The sequence below is a fragment of the Phyllobates terribilis genome, unplaced genomic scaffold (genome assembly GCF_046119375.1).
Source record: "Phyllobates terribilis strain yellow unplaced genomic scaffold, ASM4611937v1 Scaffold_11__3_contigs__length_659146591, whole genome shotgun sequence".
In the NCBI taxonomy this organism is placed as follows: Eukaryota; Metazoa; Chordata; class Amphibia; order Anura; family Dendrobatidae; genus Phyllobates; species Phyllobates terribilis.
In genome coordinates this window covers 528,119,367-528,144,424 of record NW_027362771.1, presented here as the reverse complement: position 1 = coordinate 528,144,424, position 25,058 = coordinate 528,119,367, and the positions used below count along the sequence as shown (strand labels likewise).

General features: G+C 45.3%; 1 protein-coding gene across 1 annotated transcript in view; it reads right to left on the bottom strand.

Annotated features, from left to right (window-relative positions):
- VAMP8 (vesicle associated membrane protein 8) overlaps positions 1 to 20,476 on the bottom strand; it is a 34,135-nt gene extending 13,659 nt beyond the window's left edge. The window contains exon 1 of the mRNA XM_073653715.1: positions 20,235 to 20,476. Coding sequence (XP_073509816.1) covers positions 20,235 to 20,249 — 15 coding nt within the window. The 5' untranslated portion in view covers positions 20,250 to 20,476. The remainder of the gene's footprint in view (positions 1 to 20,234) is intronic.
- Positions 20,477 to 25,058: the final 4,582 nt, after the last annotated feature.

The window sequence follows — 25,058 nt, the reverse complement described above, 5'->3', positions numbered from 1 at the left end:
ACATGCAGAAGTAGTGCAGTTGCAGAGTGTGACATGCAGAAGCAGTGCTGTTGCAGAGTGTGACATGCAGAAGTAGTGCTGTTGCTTTAAAAGCATTCAGCAACTATTAGCAGTAACACAAGCACATGAGACAGGAAGTGTTGTGCTCCAGAAGCATCCAGCAACTAAAGGGGTTAACACAGTCAAAGGAGAAGGGGAGTGTTTTAGCAGAACCCAGGGGGATTGTGGGGAAGTTGTTCACTGTCTGGCTGGAGCCAAAGAGAAAGGTGGTGTGTGTGTTCTGCATCTCACAGAAGCGCCCCTGCAAGTGAAAAGGATTCAAGTCAGGAATGAAGCTAAGAACAAGTCAGGTAGTGTTCCTGAACTAGCAGTGCAGAGTATTGTCAGGCAGAAAGATAAGGACTGGAAGAAATGGTGTCACAGGGATCATCTCCCTCAGCAACCCCCCCCCCCCTCCATCTCACTGTGCTGTAAAATAATGTGGTGTTCATTAATGTGCCTTTGCATTAGGACTGTGCTGTCCTGTACTACTGGGAAGACTGTGAACTGCTGTGCTGCTAAGGACACTGTACTGTTTGTCACTGGAGCCTGTTGCTCATAAGACTTAACTTGCACTGGCTGTGCGGCTTCATATTAAATGCTACTGTTCTACAGTTTATGAGGACTCTTGTCAAGTGTGTCTGGTCAGCAAATGAAACAACCTACGTGTCTGTGCCTGAGGGTCAATACCCCTGTGTGCCTGAGCGAAGCTGCAGCACATGGTCTATGGTCGCCCGGAGTAACAGTTCCCCCAGGTTTCCACAGAATTCATGTAACTTGTCTCGCCCTTATCTGAACCTAGCGGCGTGCCTGTAACACATGCTGCAAAAAAAGATCTGCAGAGGAAAAATTGACAAGAGCGAGTGTTTCATGGCAAAGGGTGAAATGTGCGGCTTCACCCCAACTTTTTTGCAATGATTTCCGCAGTGCAGTAATACTGCTGGATCTCCTCAATAAATACGTTCTGTGGGAACAAAGCTTTAACCCATTAACACATTTTAGCATCCATATTATAGGCGAAAATGAATTGCGAGTATCAACCAGATCCAACAGCTTCCTAGCTCCATGTGATACTGTTGGTTCGGGTCCCAATATCCACATTAGGGAGGGACTCGTGACTCTTGTATGGAGGTCTGAGCCGGTCATAGATAAAAAGCTGAAAGTGAACTTTCCATATATAGATTCATCTATAAAGATTACATCAGTGCAGTGAACTTCTGGAGTGCCGTGCTTATCTGTACACCATCTGAGACGCAATGACACGAGTAGACGGCACATTCTGCTCTGAGCCTCACCCATTTTGGATATGGCATCATACTATATGCCGGGGGGGGAACTTACAAGATATGGTGTGGGGGGGTGAAGGGCACCATGGTGGCATCACACTGGGGGTTCTTTAAGATATTATACTGCATGAAAGGGCATTGTGGGCATGTCAATGCATGGAGAGAAGTCTTGCTGTATGGGCACCATAGTAGGTGGAAACACTAAAGGTGCTTCATTAGGGCCAGCATTTCTGGGTGAAGTTACGGATGTGGCTTAGCTGCATCTATAAAGTTAACAAGGTGTCGGAGAGATACAAGACCCTTTCTGGAATGGATCTGCACAAATTAGACAATTTTGTAATAGCAACGGTATGTCAAGAGTCCATGACACTACTGTAGGCTATTGCCTTCTCTACAATATTCCCTTCCCGAGGTCTCTTATTGGTCAGAATGTCTTTTTCCTCACCCTCTTTACCACGGACCACAATAATATCTAATATCACTTCAGCTTTGGATGGGGAATGAGCATCATTGGTTCTGAGGAACTGCTATGTCTGCCATTTTGATAGTTATTGGTATAACTAATATATTTTAGCCAATTATCCCACAAGCTGGTTCACACTAGGACTCTCTGAGGTCTATGGGGTGGTTGCATGGAATTTCCCAGCGTGCTACAATTTTTTCAATAAACACGGACGTCCGGGGAAGGTGCGAGTGCTGCAGTCCGTCAGCGGCCGCAGATGGTTATGCCGCGTGTGTGCTGCAGCCAATGCAATGCAAGCACCAGGAGACCCAATGCAGACATCGCTGGAAAGGTGCCAGTGGGGAATGATTACATTTTTTTTTTTTTTTTTTTTTTTTTTATTTTAAAATGGGGAAAATAAAACAAATCCCAATTACTAGTTTTAACACCAGTTGTACTGGTTTCCCAAAAAACCTATATATGAATCTACTGAACTCCTCCTGCTCTATAAAGATGGTGGCAGATCAGAAACTATGTTCAATGCGACAAGTTCCCTTTAATTCCTAAAGGGAACCTGTCAGAAGGATTTATCACTATAAAAGTAAAGGTATGGCCATAATGGCGCTATTACACTGATTTAATTGATACCATTGTTGAAGGAATCCGATCAGTCATTCTTTTTTTAATCATGGTTTTAAGTTTTCTTCTGATGACATCTTCTGTGCATTGGGGTGGGCCTGGTGGGTTTGGGTCTTCTTACGCTCCGGCCCCTCCACTTGCCTGCTGAGATTTTGATCTGAGCATGCGCCGACACTAGCGCCATATTATTGAAGGCCCGAATCTCGCACCCAATGATGGTGGCGCTGCAAAATTTCAAAACGGAGGCAGGTAGAAATACAGGAGGCAGGCAGCGGGGCCGGAGCAGAAGATGACCCAACCCCCACAAGCCACCCTCAGGGTGGATGCACAGAAGAAGTCATCAGAAGAAAACTTAACACCATGATTAAAAGAGAACTACTTATCAGATTCCTTCAACAAAAGGTATCAATTTAATCAGTGCAATAGCGCCATTATGGCCATACCTTTGCTTTATAGTGATAAATCCTGCTGACAGGATCCCTTTAAGACCTTAGATAATCTGTTATAAGTGTCGCCAGTGTAGGAAAAGAGCCGTCCGACTAGTTTTTTTATTCAACTCAAAGCAGAGCTAGCATCTCAGCATGGCAACGCCGTATTACCACAAGGCTGCAGCAGAACTTGTTCTGCCCACATATATGATATCATTAAACTTCAGAAAACATTTTTGGGGTTTTCAGTAACAGTCACTGCCAAAGCTAACATCATTAAACATTACGACAGCCTTCAGGAAGGCAGCAGCCTATGATTAGATGACCGGACAAAACCAGCACACGAGCAGGAACTTAAAGGGGGTTGTACAGGAAATTAAAAATATGATTTGTGGTGGACAGTGCCCCTCCTGCTTACAGGTTGTGGCTAGTATTACAGATCAGCCCTATTCACTTCAAAGGATTTGACCTGTAATACCAGACAGATCCTGTGGACAGGTGTGGCGCCATTTCAAGTTGTTATATTTTTCTAATCCTCTAATAATAATTATTAAACAAAGCAATAAAGCAAAAATAATCCTGTAAACCCCGAGGTGTAAAGCCGACCATACTCTTTAGATATCAGTCCAGCCAATGCTTACTTGGCCAAAAGCTGTTCCTCCTGACCCCCTACATTCGGGTTTGCATGTCTTCTCAATATACAGAGAGGAGTCAGCCGTTTCCAGACACCCGTGTTGTCAGCTTATCCCCTCGGACAACAAGGGAGCGAGCACGGTGCAATCCAACAACTGGATTCTTCTGTCCCTAAATATTTGATGTGTGGGGTTTAGTAGGGGTTGATGGGGAGAGTGTCAGGACACCAGGATACACCTTAAATAGTCGACCAGTCCTGTCGAATTTCACAGGTCATCCAACATTCTTCATCTACATATGGGCCCCCTACGCACTGGGGAATTTAGGCCCCTGATTTCTATTTCTGGGTGATTTTTTTTTATATTGAGTAGTGTTTTTACGGGGCAAGTTTAGTTTATGATACATTTTTAGAAGCCGATGTGAAGTAAAAATGAAGTGCCGTGCCTCTTTGGGTTTCAGATAAGAGTTTTCCACATCTACAAGAGAACTGTATTCTACACATCTATGGTGCCCATATACCATAGACACCAAGAAGCAGTATGGACGCACCCATAGAAATGCATTACCACCATAAGCAGGATCCACATCACATAAATCCTTCAGGCAATTGTGCTCATCAAATCGGGGGCACGGCCTTAGTAGAATTCCTGTTTATTCATGGGGGGGTCCCTACTCATTTCCCCCACAAACTGTCATCTTCTAAAATAAGTGTCTGAAAGGAAACCTGTCAGCAGATTTTTGCTATGTAATCTGAGGGCAGCATGAGGTAGGTGCTGAGACACTGATTTCAGGGATGTGTCACTTATTAGGCTGTGTGCTGTTTAAATACAATGAGTGTTTTACCAGCAGGAGATCATCACTGCCCATGTGAGCCCTGGTCCAACCACGCCCCCAGCACTGATAAGCAGCTCACTGTCAATAGACAATGTACACAGAGAGCTGTGGTCTGGGCGGGGGCAGCTTTCTTATCTCTGCTACATCTTAAAACTCTGATTGTGTCACAGTTGCTGCACCCAGTAAACTAAGTGACACATTGTTGGAATCAGGGTCCCTTTTCCTACATTATGCTGCTCCCAGATGAGGTAGCAAAAAGCTGGTGAGAGATTCCCTTTAAAAGGTGCACATACCACTGAAACAAAGCCATCATTGTAAGTGAGCAGAGGATTCTACATCTGAAGAATCCTTCTTTTGTATAGACCTCAAAGAGGAATATTCAGTTGCAGTAAAATAATCTGGTCCTGAAGGTGTAATTACATCCAGGCCAAAGAAAGTTAGATAAAAAAAAGAACAAAAGCAGGATATATAGAAAAACATGGAAAAAAACAAACAAAAAAAAAAACGAGAAGATTGTGGAGGAAAAGTTTGATTAAAGGTAGCTTCTGATGACGTAGAAATAATGCACTGAGGCATTAATACTGGCATCTCATATGTCCATCTTAATGAGGCACCAAATTCATTAAAAGGCGCAAAAAAAAATAATTCAGCACTCCTGATCAGTGGTGTGTGCCTCGCCAGAAATGTTACTCCAGTCTAGGACTGGAATGAAATTTCTGGTGCCAAAAACATTGCCTTTTTTGAAGAATTTGATGCGGAGGTCTAACTACGCCCCATCCCAGCTCCTCCCTAAGTCTGTCGATTTTGGAGGAGCAGCTCAAAGCTGGCACGAAAAAGCCAAAAGTCGCTCATTTTTTTTCCGCAAGTTAGAGTTGTACAAAATCTTTGCCACTATTCAAAATACTTTATGTCAGTTTTCTGGTGTAAACACTTAAATGAATCGGCCCTTAATGCTTGCATCTCCCATAGAGTTCGCACCATGAAAATGTTCACATTACTCTGTATTTTGGGGTGAACTGCACATAACAGTACGTATCAGCCACAAGTGCACTCTTGGTGTCCAAGCCCACCAGTAACCAACTCCAGGGCCCCACTTTTCAGCTTTATGCAAATGTGACATTATCCTCAATCACAAATGTATATAACAATGAGCTGGATAGATTGTTACATGAATAAGATGCTGCCTTTGTCTATATATAGTGATTCATGTATATAGTGCCAAGAACTGCTCATATAAGAGGGTGGTGGCCCACCGGAGGATTCTCCTCTTCTCCCGTGGGCCAGTCCAAGCCTGTTTGCATGATGCCAGCCACAGATGTACTAAGATGGCAGGGTAGGGCATCGTATGCTGTAGATAAATCCTTTGGTCAAATATATAACCATAAGGTGATCCAACAACGTGTTTGGCCAAGTCATGACGCCCAGTACACAATCCAATGTTTTTACATAGTTATGCAATTAGCATAGCTCAGCAGTAAATGTCTGAGCATGAGTGTGCCGAGATTATGACACATTGGTCACGATGCCGTCTGCATGTCGGGTGACTGTACCATGAATATTTATGCCTGCAGACACCACACTCCTCATGAACATGGCCGGATTATGGCTCCATATTACTTCCGAAGACGCATATAAGGTCTCACTCTACCGCCATACATAAGCCTTCCCTAATACATGGGTGCACTCCATTGAATGCCATAGTATATAGGTATTGTAGCATTGCATTTGTGGGAGAATATAATTTATGGAGCACCATATGGCAACCAACAGCTCCACTGTGGAAGGGGCTCAATGATGGAGCCATTACAATCACCTACATTGGTTTTGCTGGTAAACCGGTTGTTTTTCGGGACAAATCGCGTGCTGTTTTAACAATCAATCCTGGGAAGGTTTACAGTTTCCGGAGTCTCCGCGGCCCCGTCTGGTCCAAACAGGAAATTTGGATGCGGCAGTTTCTCACTTGTGTGTTGGTGAGCGGACATGTTTACATGTCTACTCGTTCCTCCTCCGAGGTCGGCCGGTAGATCCTGATCTACTAGTCGGCCACCGCTGATGTCATTGCCCCGTGTGTCTGAACACATTTTTTGCATTGAGATAATACCATAACATTGTCACATTTCCAAGAAAAAAAATAAATGACAGTAAAATTTCAGAATGAACCATTATTCTTTGACCATTTCACAACGATCCGGAATACGATGGTTACGGTAAATTTGAAAAAATCCCGAACAATCAAGACATCTATGGACATTTACCTGTATGCAACTACTCTACGGATCAGATGAACATACCATAGAGGGTAGTGAGAACCGGTGCAGGACTTTGAGTAATGTATTGATACAATTTAAAAAAAAAAAAAAAAAAATTTAAAAAAGCAGGTTGACCTTTTTCACATAAACAGCGCCACTCTTCGCTTCTGGCTGTGTCTGGTATTGCAGCTTATCCTAATTCAAGCGGCAATAGCAGACACAACACAGACACATTAGACCCATTTTTCTATCTCCAACCAAGAATATTTTTGCTATTGGATTATTTTACCGCATCAGTTATTTCAATCAGCCAAAATGTCTGTTTACTCAGAAAATGATCTCGCTGTTATTTGCACCATGCTGGAATTTGCACTGAAACCTTACCCCACATATCACGTCACTGCGATGGAGGTAAATACACAGTACCTGCTGGTCCATAGGCCATAACTGCAAGTAACTTCTACTTACAGGGTCGAAAACCGCTATAAAACAATATTGTCCATGCAAAATGTCTCCATCTTCTCCATTCTTTCAGTCCATGAAAATTGGACTGCACTCAGATGTCATGCGAGTGCAGTCAGATTTTTCCACAAAACTCTGACATGCATGGCCGAGTGCGATCCAATAGTCAGATCTTATTGGCTCCAATGTTGCCAAAAATGGATCAGAAACTGAAACCAGTATATGAAACAGGCCTAAAGCAGGGACAGCCTTTGCCTCTGGCAACCAAATAATCATTTTTTTTTAGGGCAAGTTAAAAAATGCATTATCTGCCATGGGAAACTCCTCCACACTTTGTCTGCACAAGCCCTCAAACGTAGGCAGCTGTGTATCGCTGGTACAAATATAGCCTGAAAATTGTATTTTTCTGCTCATTTAATGATGTAAAACCGTCTACACGCAACATTTTGGCATTTTGCCTTGTGGGTGGATATAGTGTTTAAAAGGGGAGGGGTGTCAAGTTCCTAAAATAGGTAAAATTACAAAGTGCTTGTACAAACACGCAACTTTGCAATTTACTTGAAGTGTGGCTGTGAGTCCAGCACCCAGGTGTGATAAAACACTTACCAGAAAGCAGCAGCACTGACCGTGTCCCTGACTCTTTCCCAGAGATTTCAATACGAGCTGTAATCAGATTCCTTAACAAGCCGATATCCATTTTGCTCAAGGCAAGACGGACTTTTTAGCTATTCTTTAGAGTGAATGGTGAGTTCAAGAAGCAGAGGGAAGGAGAAGTGGCTCATAAATAGAGAAAGATGCAAATATCTCCAATAAGATATATTAGAGAGTTTCTTTAATTTCCTAGTACTATCGATTTATGCAAAGTTTATGGAGACAACTTAAAAAGGTAAAATTGATATTTGTCTAGGGGTAACTATACCACCAACTTGTGGGCTATAGCTTTAAAAACATGGCTATGTCAAAACAGTCTGTTGTAGGAAGTATAATAAATTAGAAATTACCAGAAATTAGTCCTAGACTCCAAACCAGCCACATGGCATTAAGCAATAAAACAAAGTGTCCTCGGCTTTATCTGCATTACGAGCATCTATGCAGAAACAGACACTTTAGTGTGGAAACTCTCCTAAAACGGGTTCTCCTGCGAAACATCTTATCACAGGGAGCTGGGACCTGCACCGATCGGCAAAACGGAAACTTTAAAGCACATGCTCAACCTTCTAATCTCTGTTAGAATAAAGCGGCAGTGCGCATGCTCAACCTTCTAATCTCTGTTAGAATAAAGCGGCAGTGCGCATGTTCAACCTTCTAATCTCTGTTAGAATGGAGCGGCAGTGCGCATGCTTAACCTCCTTATCTGTTAGAATGAAGCGGCGATGCGCATGCTCAACTTCCTAGTCTCTGCTAGAATGAAGCGGCGGTGCGCATGCTCAACTTCCTAATCTCTGTTAGAATGAAGTGGCAGTGCGCATGCTCAACCACCCACTCCATTCATTCCCTATGTGGCTTCTGAGCGCTGCGCTTGGCTTTTTCCAGCAGTTCCATAGGGAATGCAAGGAGTGGCGGTCGGGCACTACTGCTCCATTCCAACCCGTCGGAGAATAAAAATTTGCCTTTCTACCAAATAGGCTGTAGGTGATAATAACCACTTTAAAGAGGATTTTCAGTTGATTGTTGATCCCTAATATAAGCCATTAAAGTATGATCATTGGGCGCCGGACTCCTGGCACCTTTGCTGCAGTACCTAGCACAACCATGCCCAACATTGTGGCTCCATAACCCCTGGTACTGCAGCTCAGCCATGTTCACATATCCTAGATATCTGACCTCCACCAATTTTAAGCCATCCGCTGAAAATCCAGAAAAAACACTTGAAAAGGGCCCAGAGATTTAGCCCTTTTCAAGGAAAATGTTAGCATTTTGGAGGGTGCGTTCACAGATAAGTAAATAAATGTCACAAAAATCTGACATATTAGCTTTTGAACACAATAGAAATCTGATTTCTGCCCCTGGATATGCAGTTAAAACTGCAGTGTATCCTGACATTCAATGGGGCTAATCAGTGTACCACAACCCGTCGCAGTTTCTGGAAGTGCTCCACCCGGAAATTGCTTTAATGAGTTACATATCACTTATTGAAGCCGTTTGGGAAACTGCACCAGGAGAAAAAAGAAGGAAGTGGCTGCATTAATTAGTTAATTTTGCAAAGTTTCATGAGGATTTTAATGCAGTAATGCACATTTTTTGGGGCAAATATCAGCACTAAAAGAAAAACAAACATGAACATGATCTGGATTGAAAAACAATTTTTTGCCAAATTATTATTATCTTTTTAATTAATTGTATTTATTTTTGTCGAACAAGTCTTAAAAAAGGGAACCTGACAGCAGATACAAGGTGCCTGACTCATGGGCAGCATAGATCAGACCATGGCGGCATGATTTCAACCATGTAAGCAACTCTGAAACGCGGCAGCATTTCAGAGAAAAGCCTAGTTTTGATTCCCGCCGGGGAACGAGCCACTTGGGAGATTAGTCGGACAGGCGGGTCCCTGGTGGCTCCTCCCTGCCGCTGTCAAAGACTGACAGGTCTCTTTCTCAGTGTACCTATAGGAAGAGACCGGTCAGCCATGGGAGGAGCCACCGGGGACCTGCCTGACCGACTAATCTCCCAAGTGGCTCGTTCCCCGGCGGCTAATAAATAGTAGGCTTGTCAACGGCAACTTAGGCATAGGCCCTTGTTTACATCACGGTTAGTTACAGACCGCTTCCATCATGCCCGTTACAAGTGTGCAGTGTTTCAACGCAACAAAATAGTTCAAGGAAGCCGGGTGACCCAAGTCATCAATACTCTACAAACTGCTCGCCGTCTAGATAACCCCCCTGCTCTCCTTCTTTAAGACAGTTAAACATTTATCTGTTTTATCAGCGTGTCACGCTCCAGATGAGACATGAGAGGGCAAGGGTTGGGAGGACGGAAGTGTATATTGGTGGTAACAAATGTTTATATGTTCTCCGAGTCACTTATTGTATATCTGGAACATTTTATGGCTGAGGAGGACTATGCACTTGCGTGCATTGCAAAAGGTGAAATCCTCAGAGAAAATCCGTAACAGGAATCAATATACTGCAAATTGTCTAACCAGCAGTGCATTTACTCTGACCGGTAACAGGCCAGTAATGGGCCCCATCGACTATATTCAAGTTGTCTGGCGCACGTTTCCTGGTCTGTTAATGTGTCACCCCAGGCCTGGATGCCACAAATATTAAAGGCTGTGTCTGAGAGCAGGAGGGAGGTTCCCTGGTCAGGGACCATTAGCATGCAGCACCTCCTGTCCCAGGCCAGTAGGGGGGAGCAGGCTGCCCCTATAAAATCTGGAACTGGGGCAGGGTTAGAGAGACCAGAACCCACTTCTGAAGTGACCAGAAGGGTTCCTTAGAGGAAGGGACAGGTCAGCAGCAGCTGAGGAGTCCGTGAGGCAGAGGAGAAACTGCAAGCCAGGGACAGAGGCGACGAGAGCCGGTCCTGGCTGAGTGAAGTACACAACCGGACATTGGGGTCCGAGGCTGTCAGGGTTGCAAACCCAGCAGCAGAGAACCAACCAGCGAGGGATTTCAGGTCCCTTGGCCTAAGAAGCCTGGAGGCTCCGCCACACAGAGGGACCAGTACAGCAAGGAGAAGCAAAAGGTACCCAAGGCCCGAGTCGCAAGCCATACAGGCAAAGTACACGGCCAGCTCAGGGACGTGGGCTATTACACCACGAAGAGGGGGATAGTCAGCAAGGGCAGAGAGAGAACGGTAGGCCTACACACTCACCCTGACCAGTGGAGCTCGCCCGAATGCTCTCAGACACCCAGGCCCATTCCTAACCAGTACCACTGTTGGGTCATTAAAAATACCTACAATAAAGACCCTGGACTGTTTGAAGTGGACTCTGAACTCTTACTATTGCGGCCTGCACTATCACCCCCAGTATCCACCTACACTGCCCTGAGGCTACACTCTTCCCGTGGGGAGTTATCCTACCCCTGTGCTGCACACCAACACGAGCCTCAGCGGTCTGCCTTGCAGCGGCGGTTATCCCTGACCGCAATCCACGGGTGGCGTAGTCGGACATTCAAAACACTGATAAATAGACTGCCACAATTTGGTCTGACCACCCTGAGCCACGGGATCGGGTTGCCACTACTACCCCCAGCATCGTACAGAAGCCCGGTTCCGGGTACCCCACGGCCCAGGGGGCGAGTCATTTACACCTGTCGACGACGATGGGGAAAGAACGATCGGTAATAAGATCACTCTGTCCCTGTACAGCAGCAGGTTATCGGCAGCACATCCTCTGCTCTTCAAATGGAGATGTGCTGCCAATAACGAGCATTAATCGCCGCAATGTTTACGCCGGCAGATATTCGGGAAGGATTCGCTATTAGAATTCTGGCCTGAAGAATCCCATATTCATTATGGTTTCATATGGGATCTACCGGTGGTCTAATTTGTAGGGAAGAGGAATGATTGGCGTCTGCTGTCAGAGCTACTAGATTGCCCATAATTGATTTTCATGGGAGACGCTATTGCTCCCCACCCTTAGGGTAAAGGCCAGAGCTAGGCGAAACTTCTCGTAGTGCAACCGATTGATTAGAACTTTCCGCAGAATTCCCTACATGTGTTGAGGATTTTAGATGCAAAATTTCCTCATTGTTCTATAAATTCAGAACATTAAGCAGCAAATGCTCCATATAAGTCTGCAATGGTAATTCCTCATATTATTTTTGCTGCAGAAACACTTACTGATTATTGTGGAATATTTACACCCCACATAGCTACATACCCCTACCCGCATCAGATGGATCACCACTATAAGCATCCGGATCTCTGTGCAAAATCTGAAACAACGATATAATACTGGTATCCACTTATGTGGTCTTTGGGTCCCCTCAGACACCAATGTCCTCGTGCAAATTCTACTATTATACCTCCTGTAGGGCGGCAAGAATGTCTAGCCACTGACATTAAGGCTCAGTCTACATGGTAATGTTAGCCAAAAATCACTCTTTGCTGCGGTTATATAGCAAGTGAATGGGGTCGTATTGTGACCACTGGTGTATCACAATGGTGACATGCAAGTCACAAAAAATCAAAACCAATTGGATTTTTTCTACGTTTTTGTTGCGTCCCCTATGAATCGCATTGTGATCCCATTTACCTGCATTACACTGCGATGTAGCAGCGGCACAGAGCATTATTCGGCAATATGACCTGTATGGCCGTCTAGCAAGGAAAGATCTTGTATCAGTGGCATTACTCTAGGGCAGTGTTCAGAAACCTGTGGCACTACACCTATTGTGAAACTACAACTCCTAGCATGTTACGACAGCCTGCAGTCAACACATGTGTTGGGAGCTGTAGTTGTACAACAGCTGATTGCTGAATGCTCCCCTGGACACAAGATCTTTACAGGTTTCAGAATACCCGTCAGCTGCCTGATTATATATAAAAAAAAACCTGTACTTTACTCCCCTTCCCCAGGTCCAGAGCTGAATCTCCGCCGCTGCTCCGGTGTCTGTTATTGTCTGCAGCGCTGACGTCACGTGGACAGCACAGCGGCCAATAACCGAGCTCAGCGGCTCAGCCCAAGTGCCTACACAAGCGGCTGAGCTCATTGATTAGCTGCAGCACTGTAGAAGTGGCGACAGCTTCAAGAGGTAGTCACCGGAAATGGTTTTCACTTCACAGGTGTGCCCTGTCAGGTTTAATAAGTGGGATTTCTTGCCTTATAAATGGGGTTGGGACCATCAGTTGTGTTGTGCAGAAGTCTGGTGGATACAAAGCTGATAGTCCTACTGAATAGACTGTTAGAATTTGTATTATGGCAAGAAAAAAAAACAGCTAACAGTCTATTCAGTAGGACTATCATCTGTGTATCCACCTGGCTTCTGCACAACACAACTGATGGTCTCAACCCCGTTTATAAGGCAAGAAATCCCACTTACTAAACCTGACAGAGCACACCTGTGAAGTGAAAACCATTTCCGGTGACTACCTCCTGAAGCTCATCAAGAGAATGCCAAGAGTGTGCAAAGCAGTCATCAAAGCAAAAGGTGGCTACTTTGAAGAACCTAGAATATAAGACATATTTTCAGTTGTTTCACACTTTTTTGTTAAGTATATAATTCCACATGTGTTAATTCATAGTTTTGATGCCTTCAGTGTGAATGTACAATTTTCATAGTCATGAAAATACAGAAAAATCTTTAAATGAGAAGGTGTGTCCAAACTTTTGGTCTGTACTGTATATATATTACACACATATGCATATAATTCTTGTTCATGACAGAATTACGGTATATCCGGCCCTGCTGTGTGCTCAAATTCACTATGATCTAAAATCTGTAACAAGTCCTCCAACTTTTCGTAATTTATACTACTCATCCTGTTTTTGTGACAGTTTTATACCATCATTCCTTTGACTTTTGCTACTAAGGAATCATGAATGTGTACATGGCCTTATGCCCAAGAACATCTCATGGCATTTTCCACTACAGTACACAACATACAATATCCCACACACATAGGCGGATTATAATGAGGGCAATCTGGGCTACCGCCTGGGGCTCCATGGCCAGATTGCCCTCATCATAATATGTGCGGCGCCGCAGCACATACCGGCAGTCAGAGGCGGGGGGCCCCCGGACCGCTCCCCCAGCAGCGGCGCACTGCCGCTGCTTCTTCTTCAGCCGGGCCACGTCACTGCTAGGAGACAAGGCCCTGTGCGCAACTGTGTCTGTTGGTATGATGTCACGCAGTGCGCGCCCTGCACTGCTACTTACCACCAGAGAGGAGCTGGACGACGGGAGCCAGGGATGGTGAGTGAGTGTGTGCATGACTGCGTGCTGTCTCCCGTTGTCTCTGGGGGGGGGGGGCGTGCGGCCCCCTGCTGTGTATAGATGGCCACGTGCGGCCCCCTGCAGTGTATAGATGGCCACGTGCGGCCCCCTGCAGTGTATAGATGGCCACGTGCGGCCCCCTGCAGTGTATAGATGGCCACGTGCGGCCCCCTGCTGTGTATAGATGGCCACGTGCGGCCCCCTGCAGTGTATAGATGGCCACGTGCGGCCCCCTGCAGTGTATAGATGGCCACGTGCGGCCCCCTGCAGTGTATAGATGGCCACGTGCGGCCCCCTGCTGTGTATAGATGGCCACGTGCGGCCCCCTGCTGTGTATAGATGGCCACGTGCGGCCCCCTGCTGTGTATAGATGGCCACGTGCGGCCCCCTGCTGTGTATAGATGGCCACGTGCGGCCCCCTGCTGTGTATAGATGGCCACGTGCGGCCCCCTGCTGTGTATAGATGGCCACGTGCGGCCCCCTGCTGTGTATAGATGGCCACGTGCGGCCCCCTGCTGTGTATAGATGGCCACGTGCGGCCCCCTGCTGTGTATAGATGGCCACGTGCGGCCCCCTGCTGTGTATAGATGGCCACGTGCGGCCCCCTGCTGTGTATAGATGGCCACGTGCGGCCCCCTGCTGTGTATAGATGGCCACGTGCGGCCCCCTGCTGTGTATAGATGGCCACGTGCGGCCCCCTGCTGTGTATAGATGGCCACGTGCGGCCCCCTGCTGTGTATAGATGGCCACGTGCGGCCCCCTGCTGTGTATAGATGGCCACGTGCGGCCCCCTGCTGTGTATAGATGGCCACGTGCGGCCCCCTGCTGTGTATAGATGGCCACGTGCGGCCCCCTGCTGTGTATAGATGGCCACGTGCGGCCCCCTGCTGTGTATAGATGGCCACGTGCGGCCCCCTGCTGTGTATAGATGGCCACGTGCGGCCCCCTGCTGTGTATAGATGGCCACGTGCGGCCCCCTGCTGTGTATAGATGGCCACGTGCGGCCCCCTGCTGTGTATAGATGGCCACGTGCGGCCCCCTGCTGTGTATAGATGGCCACGTGCGGCCCCCTGCTGTGTATAGATGGCTACGTGCGGCCCCCTGCTGTGTATAGATGGCCACGTGCGGCCCCCTGCTGTGTATAGATGGCCACGTGCGGCCCCCTGCTGTGTATAGATGGCTACGTGCGGCCCCCTGCTGTGTATAGATGGCTACGTGCGGCCCCCTGCTAGGTATAGATGGCTACGTGCGGCCCCCTGCTAGGTATAGATGGCTACGTGCGGCCTCCCGCTGTGTATGGGAGGATTGTGGCAGCTCATATTCTGTGTAGGGTCTCATACTGTATATAGGGGGATGTCAGCATACTTAATTGTGCTCAATATTAAGTCATACAATTAATGTAAAAAAAATTATAATATATTAATATTGTGCCAAATTAATTTCACGTGAACTATCACATGATCTATCACAGGGAATCATGTGACATGTCACGTGATACATCAGGTGTGTGTGTGTGTGTGTGTGTGTGTTTGTGTGTGTGTGTGTGTGTGGCCCTTGCTACTCGTAATCCACCCCTGCCCACACACAGAGGCTGCGCATTCTTCAAGGGTTATTCCCAAAATAGTAAGTTATCCCATAGTCATAGGATAGGGGATTGCTTATTGATCGCTGGCGGTCCCACCTGTCCTAAGAACAGGTCTCTGGATCCCAGGAATCCCATTTTGGATAGGACTTAGGGGCGTATGATTGACCTCAGTTTTAGGCGGCAATCCCATATATAACAAATGAAGCCGAGAACAGCGCCCTGCTAATTCCTTCAATCCCATACATGAAGAATGGATAGAAGGTCGGGAATGCGCTCTGCAGCTCGATTCAGGATGGGGCTCCGCAGCGCCTGCTTCCTGGAGTCCAGAGACCCGTTCTTGGGATCGCCGGTGTCTCTGTGGTCGGGATATAGGAGATTATTCCTAAAATGGTACATTATCTGCACGGCCTCTGTCCTAGTGTGGGATTTTCTGTGTGTACTGTAGCAGAAAATGCCACAGAGACGTCCTTGGGCCTGAGGGCATGTACACATTCACGCTTCTGCCATGTACTCTTGAACAACCATAACACAAAGGAATGATCATACAAAACTGTCAGACACCGGATGTGATGAGGAGTCCTAGGAACGACGACTACTTTATGGACTTGTCACAAATTTAGCACCCTAATGAACCGTATACACAGCAATGCCGGATATACCATAATTAGCGATGAGTACAAGTGCGGATATACCGTAATTAGCGATGAGTACAAGTGCTCGTTACTTGAGTTTGCCGAGGATGCTCGGGTACACACTGAGTATCGTGGGTGCTCAAGTGACATGTTCGAGTCCCCGCGGCTGCATGTTTCGCAGCTGTTAGCCAAAAAACATGCGGGGATTGCCTGACAAACACGGGAAATCCCCACATGTTTTGTGGCTCTCTAACAACCGCGAAATATGCGGCCGCGGGGATTCGAACATGTGACTTGAGTAACGAGCACTTGCGCTCATCACTAACCGTGATTTTATTATTAGCTGGAATTATATATTCAATATGGGATTCTGCAGAACCCTGTTCTCCGGATACAGAGCCCTAGCGAGTCATAACGTACTATCTTGTGAATAACCCTTTAAGCAATGCTGTGTTACTGTCGTCTGATGTATTATTCTCTCTACTCACTTTAATGCGAAAAACGAAAAAAAAATTTGATATATTTTCTCAGTTTTAAAATGTATCTTATAATAGGAAACTTTCCGGAAGATTTTTTTTTATATATACACTTTAAACACACGCACGCCTGTTAGGTTTTTATATATACACTATAACATTCCTTTAGGTATATATAGGACGAGGGCACCCGATTTATGTGTTGTGACGTAGACAAGTTGGCCACACCACCGCCTTTTGCTCATTCGACAAGCACGTTCTTCAGTAATAACTTCTTTACTTATATGAGAACACAAAGAACATTAAGCCAAAGGAAGCAGATAAGGGGATGACGCTATGCAAACACATGGATATTTCTGTGTTACGCAAGACTCAATATGGATTTTATTTTATTTTTTATTATTCTCACATCACGGGATAATCATCGCCATTACTTATTTCACGAAAGGAAACAGTTAAGATCCATCTCTGATAAAATGAGTTGCGGTCTGATGGGTTTTCAATTCTCCTCTGATCAGGCCATGCATAGAAATTTCATTACCAAATTTGCCTAATAATACAAAGCCTCCGAGGCCAGCTGCATGTGACTATAATATAGGCACAAATCTGGGCCTATCCGCCTGCCTAATAACCCGAACTAACAGAATTATAGGTCCCTAATTAGTTCAGGTCATGGTTGGGCGGAGATTTTCACCCATATTACTAGCACAAAAGAGCACCTGCATTTAGGTTATTCAATGGATCTGTTCAAATCATTTTATAAAATAAAATAAAAAAATCACAACGTGCACTAGACTTTTTGAGATTTTGGATGAAACTCACCTATCCAAGTCTATGAGCACACAAAAAAAAAAAAGAAGAAACAGATCCCATATGGATTAACCATATATCATCCGATTTTTAGGGATGCATTGCCATTATTAAAAGGGGTTGTCCAGGACTTTTTATTCATTGCCTATCCTTAGGATAGGTCATCAATATCAAAATAGCTAAAAGGATGCCGTGGTGTTAGCAGACCTGGAGACCAGCCGTGATGGAAGGCAGGATCAGCCAGGCGGTGGCACGTCAGTAAGGTGGCAGCTAGTGAGGGCTCCCTCGCAATGTTTCACTAGGGTGCAATGGCCACAGCGAAACACATTGACCCATGTGGCCCTGTACCAGGAAGATGAGGTTACCCAATTTGTCCTGTTGATCTCCAACATTCACACATATAACGTGTCGCCGTCCATCACCACCAAGAACAAACCTCTCTATTGTGCAGAAAACAACAAGCTTTATTCATGATATCCTCTGTATATAAGTTTTATTGGCAACAAAAAGGACTCCATTTCTAAAAACTTCTCTGGTTTCCTCATCGTGGGTTTAGGCCAATATTCGGTCAGTATTTTTTCCTCAGGAGCCAAAACCAGGTGAAGAACAATCAGAGAAAAGGTATAATAGAAACAAGTCAGCAATTCTGCATTTATCACCCGCTTCTGGTTTTGGCTCCCACTCCTGAGAAAAAATACTGACCGAATACTGGTAGGTCAGTGGGGCCATGGCCTTAAAAGGGGTCCGGCGCTCCACAAATTGTGGTAGAGCTGAACTTGAAGGTGTCCACAGCATCAACATAACCACATACACCCAGCCAGGACCCCCGTTTTCATGTAGTGTGTCAGGGCGTGGAAGACGAGTACCTCGCCCACGTCTACTGCCCCATGCCATGTTAAACTATAGTAGCTTAGGATAATCACCCAGTGGGGTCAACGCAGAGCCATACTTTGAAAATCTAGGACCCAAGTGAATATACTATTTTTAAATTAGGCCAGGGCAACATGGCAACTCATGGCTGAGGCCCGCAACATCTCATGGTAGCAATAATGCTGTTGTGGCAATGTGTTGGACGTATGATCACATTCATTATTATTAGGTGCGATGTAGCAGGACAATATTGCGATGTCATTTTTCGCAGCCATACGTTGCCACGTAGGATCATACTGGGCCCTTTTCTTCAGATAAATGCGGGCCCCAAAGCCATCTCAAGAGCGAGACTTTTCTCGTGGCCCTGTCAGTGGACTGATGATTGAAATTTCATGGCTCTCTCCATTGACGTCTAAAGTGGCACAAGTATGTTTGGCCATTTTTTAAATTTTTGAATGGAGATAGCCCCGAGTGGGCAGCCAACCTCACCATTCCTGGCGGCGAGAATAGGTGCAGGACCCACATCTATCATTTCTGGGTGTACCATTAAGACCATGAGTAGTTTTAACGTCATGTGATAAAATATTTCATAGAAAAATTGTCAGCCATACAGTAGCAAGGAGGAACATGGTAGAAGATTATCTACTGGGGGAACAAAAGATAGATTTTACAACTCCTGCAGGTGCCATCACCCTCCTGCCCTGGCCTCCTAAAGGCCACATCTACCCATCAATGCAGAGATATATGAACGCCCATGTAACTCCGCATGTTTTCTGTTCTGGAATCTGGGAAAGCTGGGTGACAAGCATTATGTTAGCAGCGATGGAGGCCTTATAACTTGTCAACCAACATTTGGAGAAGCATATCTAAGAGCAGCAGAAAACAAAATGTACATTAATAAAACTTGTGTAAACCAGCTATGGATGACAACCCAGCTTTCTCCGGAATACATACGATGGCATTTTTAATAACTAAGCAGAAGGGCGAGGAAGTTCTATAAATACAAGGTAGAAGGTCCAATGTCTCATTTCTGGCCACGAAGGGGTGGCGGGACACTGCTTGCCTTGTGTGTCACCATCAAATAACCTGACGTCATTGCACGCACGCACCTAATCTGTGTCCTGGAAAGTCTACTGTGTTTTAGCCGCCACATAATGGTGTGTTAACTCTATCATTGCCAGACATATAGGGCCTTTTATATAGAGACAAAGACAAGACATAATGGCGGTGACATAAGACTCCTTGTAGAGAGGTCTTTCATTGCTTCTGTGGAGGAATCTGGACCCTGATTGTTATAGGATGGGTCGAGCAGGAAGTCATCCCATATACAGGAGCAGGTGTACAGCAGCTGTGCGCCTGACGACAGCGTACGGCCAGCTCCTAGCAATATACACAATGCCCGGGGTAAACAGGCAAAGTCCAAAAGTTCCTGCTGTCGAATATCCTCCATTACAGATCCCAATCTGCTACATAAGCAAGCACCATGACCAAACAGAACGATATGTCCCCGGTCACAAGCTCGGTCCTTGTTTATAGGAGTGTCAGCATACTAAGGCTTGCAATGTTGTAATATGGCTTGACGACTTGGCTTTCAATCTTCAGTGGAACTTAAGTCTCAGCATTTTGGATCACGATAGCTGCACAGTTTCCCTAACCCACCTTTCTTGTTTTTTTGCATCTTAAGGTATGTTCACATGGAGTTTTTTACACTCCAAATCCAGATAAAACTCCATCTAAACATCCCTTTAAGCAGGACCTGGCGCTTCCATTGTCCTCCTAACCTCACTTTTCTGAAATCCTTAATCCTAGTCTTGGGTTTCCTGTCACCAGTTTTCGCAGTTCTATCTGTAGATCACCTGCCCATACACCTGTCCCACCTTGGTAGACCATACATTCCACCACCCACCATCTCAAGCCTTCTAGTTCTCCCATGTGTCTACCAACCCCCAGTCTGTGTCCAGCACTCACCGGCCTTCTGTCCATGTCTGTTCTTCTGTCTCTCTCGGTCCCTGAGTGTCTCTGAGTTTGCAGCAGTCTCTTCCTGTTGTGAGTGACTTATGAAACTAGACCTTCCTGTTCTGCACTTGTCTTCTCTCCACCCTTCTTCATAGAGGGAGTGGTGTGAGGAGTTCCCCTTCCTTCAGGTAGAGCTCCTGCTCCATCTCACCTGCTGTCCAAGTTATTAGAGGAATGCAGTCACGCAATGTCAAACATTTCCGCACCAAAGAGCAAATTCCAAAACTCATCGGTACAAATAAGTCCTTTCATGCTGCGAGCAGAAAAAAAAATCTGCATTTATAAGGGTTGTTTCACACTTTTTTTTTTTTGCTGTTTGCTACAAACAATACTCTTTCTGTTTGGATGCTTTTCTGGCATATTTTGGGTTTCTAAGCATAGTTTCCAAAATGCAGCATGCCCTAGTTATAGGTTTTTTTTTCTGTTTTTTTTTCCAACAGGCTTTTTGTCATAGGAAATAACTGATTAAAAACATGCTAAAACGTGTAGATAAAAATTTAAAAGAAAAACATAAAAAAATGCATGAAATTTGTGACAATTTTTACAAGAAAAAAAACAACATTTCCCCAGCAAATCTGGTGCAGCAAAATCCATACGTATTTACTGCAGATTTCACTCTGCTTTTTTTGTTCTTTTTTTTTTTTTTTTTTTTTTTACAAATTTACATTTTTTTCTTTAATTTTTACTATTTTTGCAGAATAAAAAAAATGCTTTTGGTCAGCTGTGTTCACACCCAGCTTTAATCCACAGCATCCATGTGTCACTGAGGCCTTTCCACTTTTTTCTGAACAATCACTTAATCTTGCATGGAAACAGCTGTTTCCCTGCCAGATATAAGGCTCCCATTAATTATAATTATTTGTGGGGGGGGTTTTTAAGACTGTCTTCTTTTTTGCCCTGTTATATTGGATGCCATTTTTTATATGATTCTCCAAGTCAGTATGATTATGCAGATACCAAATTTTGGTACTTCGATTTTTTTCTCGTTTCGCCACTTACTGATCGGATTAATTTATTTTATATTTTGATAGATCAGACTTTTCTGAATGCGGCGTTACCATGTGTATTTTTTTTCCAATTGTTTTATTTTTAATGGGGCTAAAAGGGGCTGTTTGAACTTTTCTATTTTTTTTTCTTTTTCCATTTTTTCTGTCTTTTTAGTGTATTTAATAGTCACCTTTAGGGGACTATTAGCTGTGATTGATCGCTTGTACTATACATAGCAGACCATCAGCTAAACGCTAGCTTTCACAGGAGGATGGTAATGATGGGCAAAGGGGTCTTCAGCAGACCCTCGGCAATCATGGCAACCCATTGGCACCGCGAGATAACGTCTCAGGCAAACCAATGGCCGTGTGGAATGACGCGACTCCCTACTGGCGTGTGTTAAATGCCGCTGTCAGTATAAATCAGCCGTCATCGGCATGTGAGTCCGCATCAAAGGCAGGAACACAACATATGACGTAACTGTACATTATATGTCGTAAAGGGGTTAAGAAATGCTCTCTCTTGCAATATTATATACCATCCTGCTGCTTATCTGCATTTCCTCTTCCCTTCACATGACACCTACAAGCACTTGCCATATTATCACACCCTAAGATTCTGATTCATTAAATGAATAATTACAGCCAGTTATATTTTTCTTTGAAACGCTCCAGCATTTCAGAGAAAGTATAGTTAGGGGATCCGGCAAGGCACTATAAGTAGAGATGAGACTAGTCTGGCACCGTCCCTGGCCGACTCCTCCCAGCACTGATGCAGGTGATTGACAAGTCTATCCCTCATGTGTCCATAGGGAGAGATCTGTCACCTAGAGCGGCGCTGGAAGGAGACGGCCAGGGGCTGCACTGGAGTAGTCTCCTCTCTTCCTATGGTCCCGGATATTCTACTCTGAAATGCTGCAGCGCTTTAAACAAAAATATACCTAAATCCGGGGCTGGTTTTAGACAAAGTTGGGCCCTAGGCAAAAGTTTAAAGTGGGGCCCCAAATGCTCACATATTGCACCATCACACAGAAACATTTCGGTTGTATTTATAATGCACACCTCATAGTCCTCCATATTGTATAATGCACACCCCATAGTCCTCCATATTGTATAATGCACACCCCATAGTCCTCCATATTGTATAATGTACATCCCATAGTCCTCCATATTGTATAATGCACACCCCATCGTCTCCATATGCACACCCCATAGTCCTCCATATTGTATAATGCACACCCCATAGTCCTCCATATAGTATAATACTTGTTTAGTATAATGCACCCCATAGTCCTCCACATAGTATAATGGACATCCCATAGTCCTTCATATAGTATAATGAACTCCCCAAAGTCCTTCATATAGTATAATGCACCTCATAGTCCTTGATAGAGTATAATGCAGCCCCCCACCAGAGTATAATGCAGCCACCCCCATAAAGTATAATGCAGCCATCTTGTCCAGACGCCATGATGACTTTTCCCATGCACAGCTCGTCTCTCCATACTTCCATCTTCTCCAATCTTCGGCAGCACATCCCCACACGAGGCCCTTAAAGACAGCAGTGTCATTGTAATGCTCCTGAATAAAAATATCTGCCCTACACTGAGCCTCTGAATAGATAATTACCCCTCACTATATTCTCTGCACAAAATGTGACTCCTCCTTTTCATACTGTGCGCCCTCTTCACACTGTCCTCTCACACTGTGTCCACCCTATAGGGTCCAGTCTCTATACTATACCCCCTCACCACACTCCCCCTCCTTGGCTTACTATCTCTTACTGGCTGTGCCCTTAAACTGTCTCCCATGCTACCCTCCCACATTACTCAGTCTCTATTCTGTGCCCACTAACACTTTTCTCCCCCCATACTGTCTCCTTGCAGTATTCCCCGCTCCCTTTTCGTACATTTACCCTCTCACTTTCCATACTGCCTCCTCACATATCCCCCTTACTGTGTCTGCACCCATCCCATCACTCACGCTCCCCTTACTGTGTCTGCACCCATCCCATCACCCTCGGGCCCCATACTGTGTCCGCTTACATTTTCCTTGTTGCTCCTCATATTGTGTCTGCACCCATCCCCCCACTCACCGTGCTGTGTCTGCACCTACTATGTCTCCTTGCTCCCCAAACTTGTGTCATCAAATCTTCCCCCCTTTACACTAAATTTCCCCCAGCCCCATTACATTAAATCTCCCCCCACACAGTAAATCTCCTCCAGCCCCGTTAAACTAAATCTCCCCCACACAATAAATCTTCCCCAGCCCCGTTACACTAAATTTCCCTCAGCCTTGTTACACTAAATCTTCCCCACACAATAAATCTCCCCCGCCCCATTACACTAAGACCCCCCCCACACACACAGTAAATCTCCCACAGACAGTAAATCTCCCCCAGCCTCGTTATACCAAATCTCCCCCCACACACAGTAAATCTCCCCCGCCCTATTACACTAAGTCCCCCCCACACACACAGTAAATCTCCCCCACACAGTAAATCCTCCCCCACAAAGTAAATACTCTCCACAGATAGTAAATCTCCCCCACAGACAGTAAATCTCCCCCAGCCTCGTTACACCAAATCTCCCCCAGCCACGTTACACTAAATCTTCCCCCCAAAACACAGTAAATCTCCTCCAGCTCCTTACACTAAATCTCCCCCCACAGTAAATACTCCCATACAGTAAATACTCCCCCACAGAGAGTATATACCCCCACCCAGTAAATACCCCCTTCAGAGTATATATCTCTCCACAGTAAACACCCCCACAGAGTATATATTCCCCCCACAGACAGAGTATATACCACCCACACAGATTATATAACTTACCCACACAGAAGATCTCCCCTTTCCCCTCTGATACAGTGGGTATGGAAAGTATTCAGACCCCTTTAAATTTTTCACTTTTTGTTAATTGCAGCCATTTGGTAAATTCTAAAAAGTTCTTTTTTTTCTTATTAATGTACACTCTGCACCCCATCTTGACTGAAAAAAAAACAGAAATGTAGAAATTTTTGCAAATTTCTTAAAAAAGAAAAACTGAAATATCACATGGTCATAAGTATTCAGACCCTTGGCTCAGTATTGAGTAGAAGCACCCTTTTGAGCTAGTACAGCCATGAGTCTTCTTGGGGATGATGCAACAAGTTTTTCACACCTGGACTTGGGGATCCTCTGCCATTCTGCCTTGCAGATTCTCTCCAGTTCCGTCAGGTTGGATGGTGAACGTTGGTGGACAGCCATTTTCAGATCTCTCCAGAGATGCTCAATTGGGTTTAGGTCAGGCCTCTGGCTGGGCCAGTCAAAAATGGTCACAGAGTTGTTCTGAAGCCACTCCTTTGTTATTTTAGCTGTGTGCTTAGGGTCATTGTCTTGTTGGAAGGTGAACCTTCGGCCAAGTCTGAGGTCCAGAGCACCCTGGAAGAGGTTTTCATCCAGGATATCTCTGTACTTGGCTGCATTCATGTTTCCTTCAATTGCAACCAGTCGTCCTCTCCCTGCAGCTGAAAAACACCCCCATAGCATGATGCTGCCACCACCATGTTTCACTGTTGGGATTGTATTGGGCAGGTGATAAGCAGTGCCTGGTTTTCTCCACACATACCGCTTAGAATTATCACCAAAAAGTTCTATCTTCGTCTCATCAGACCAATGAAGGTTATTTTTCATAGTCTGGGAGTCCTTCATGTGTTTTTGAGTAAACTGTATGCGGGCTTTCATATGTCTTGCACTGAGGAGAGGCTTCCGTTAGGGCTAGTCTGCCATAAAGGCCCGACTGGTGGAGAG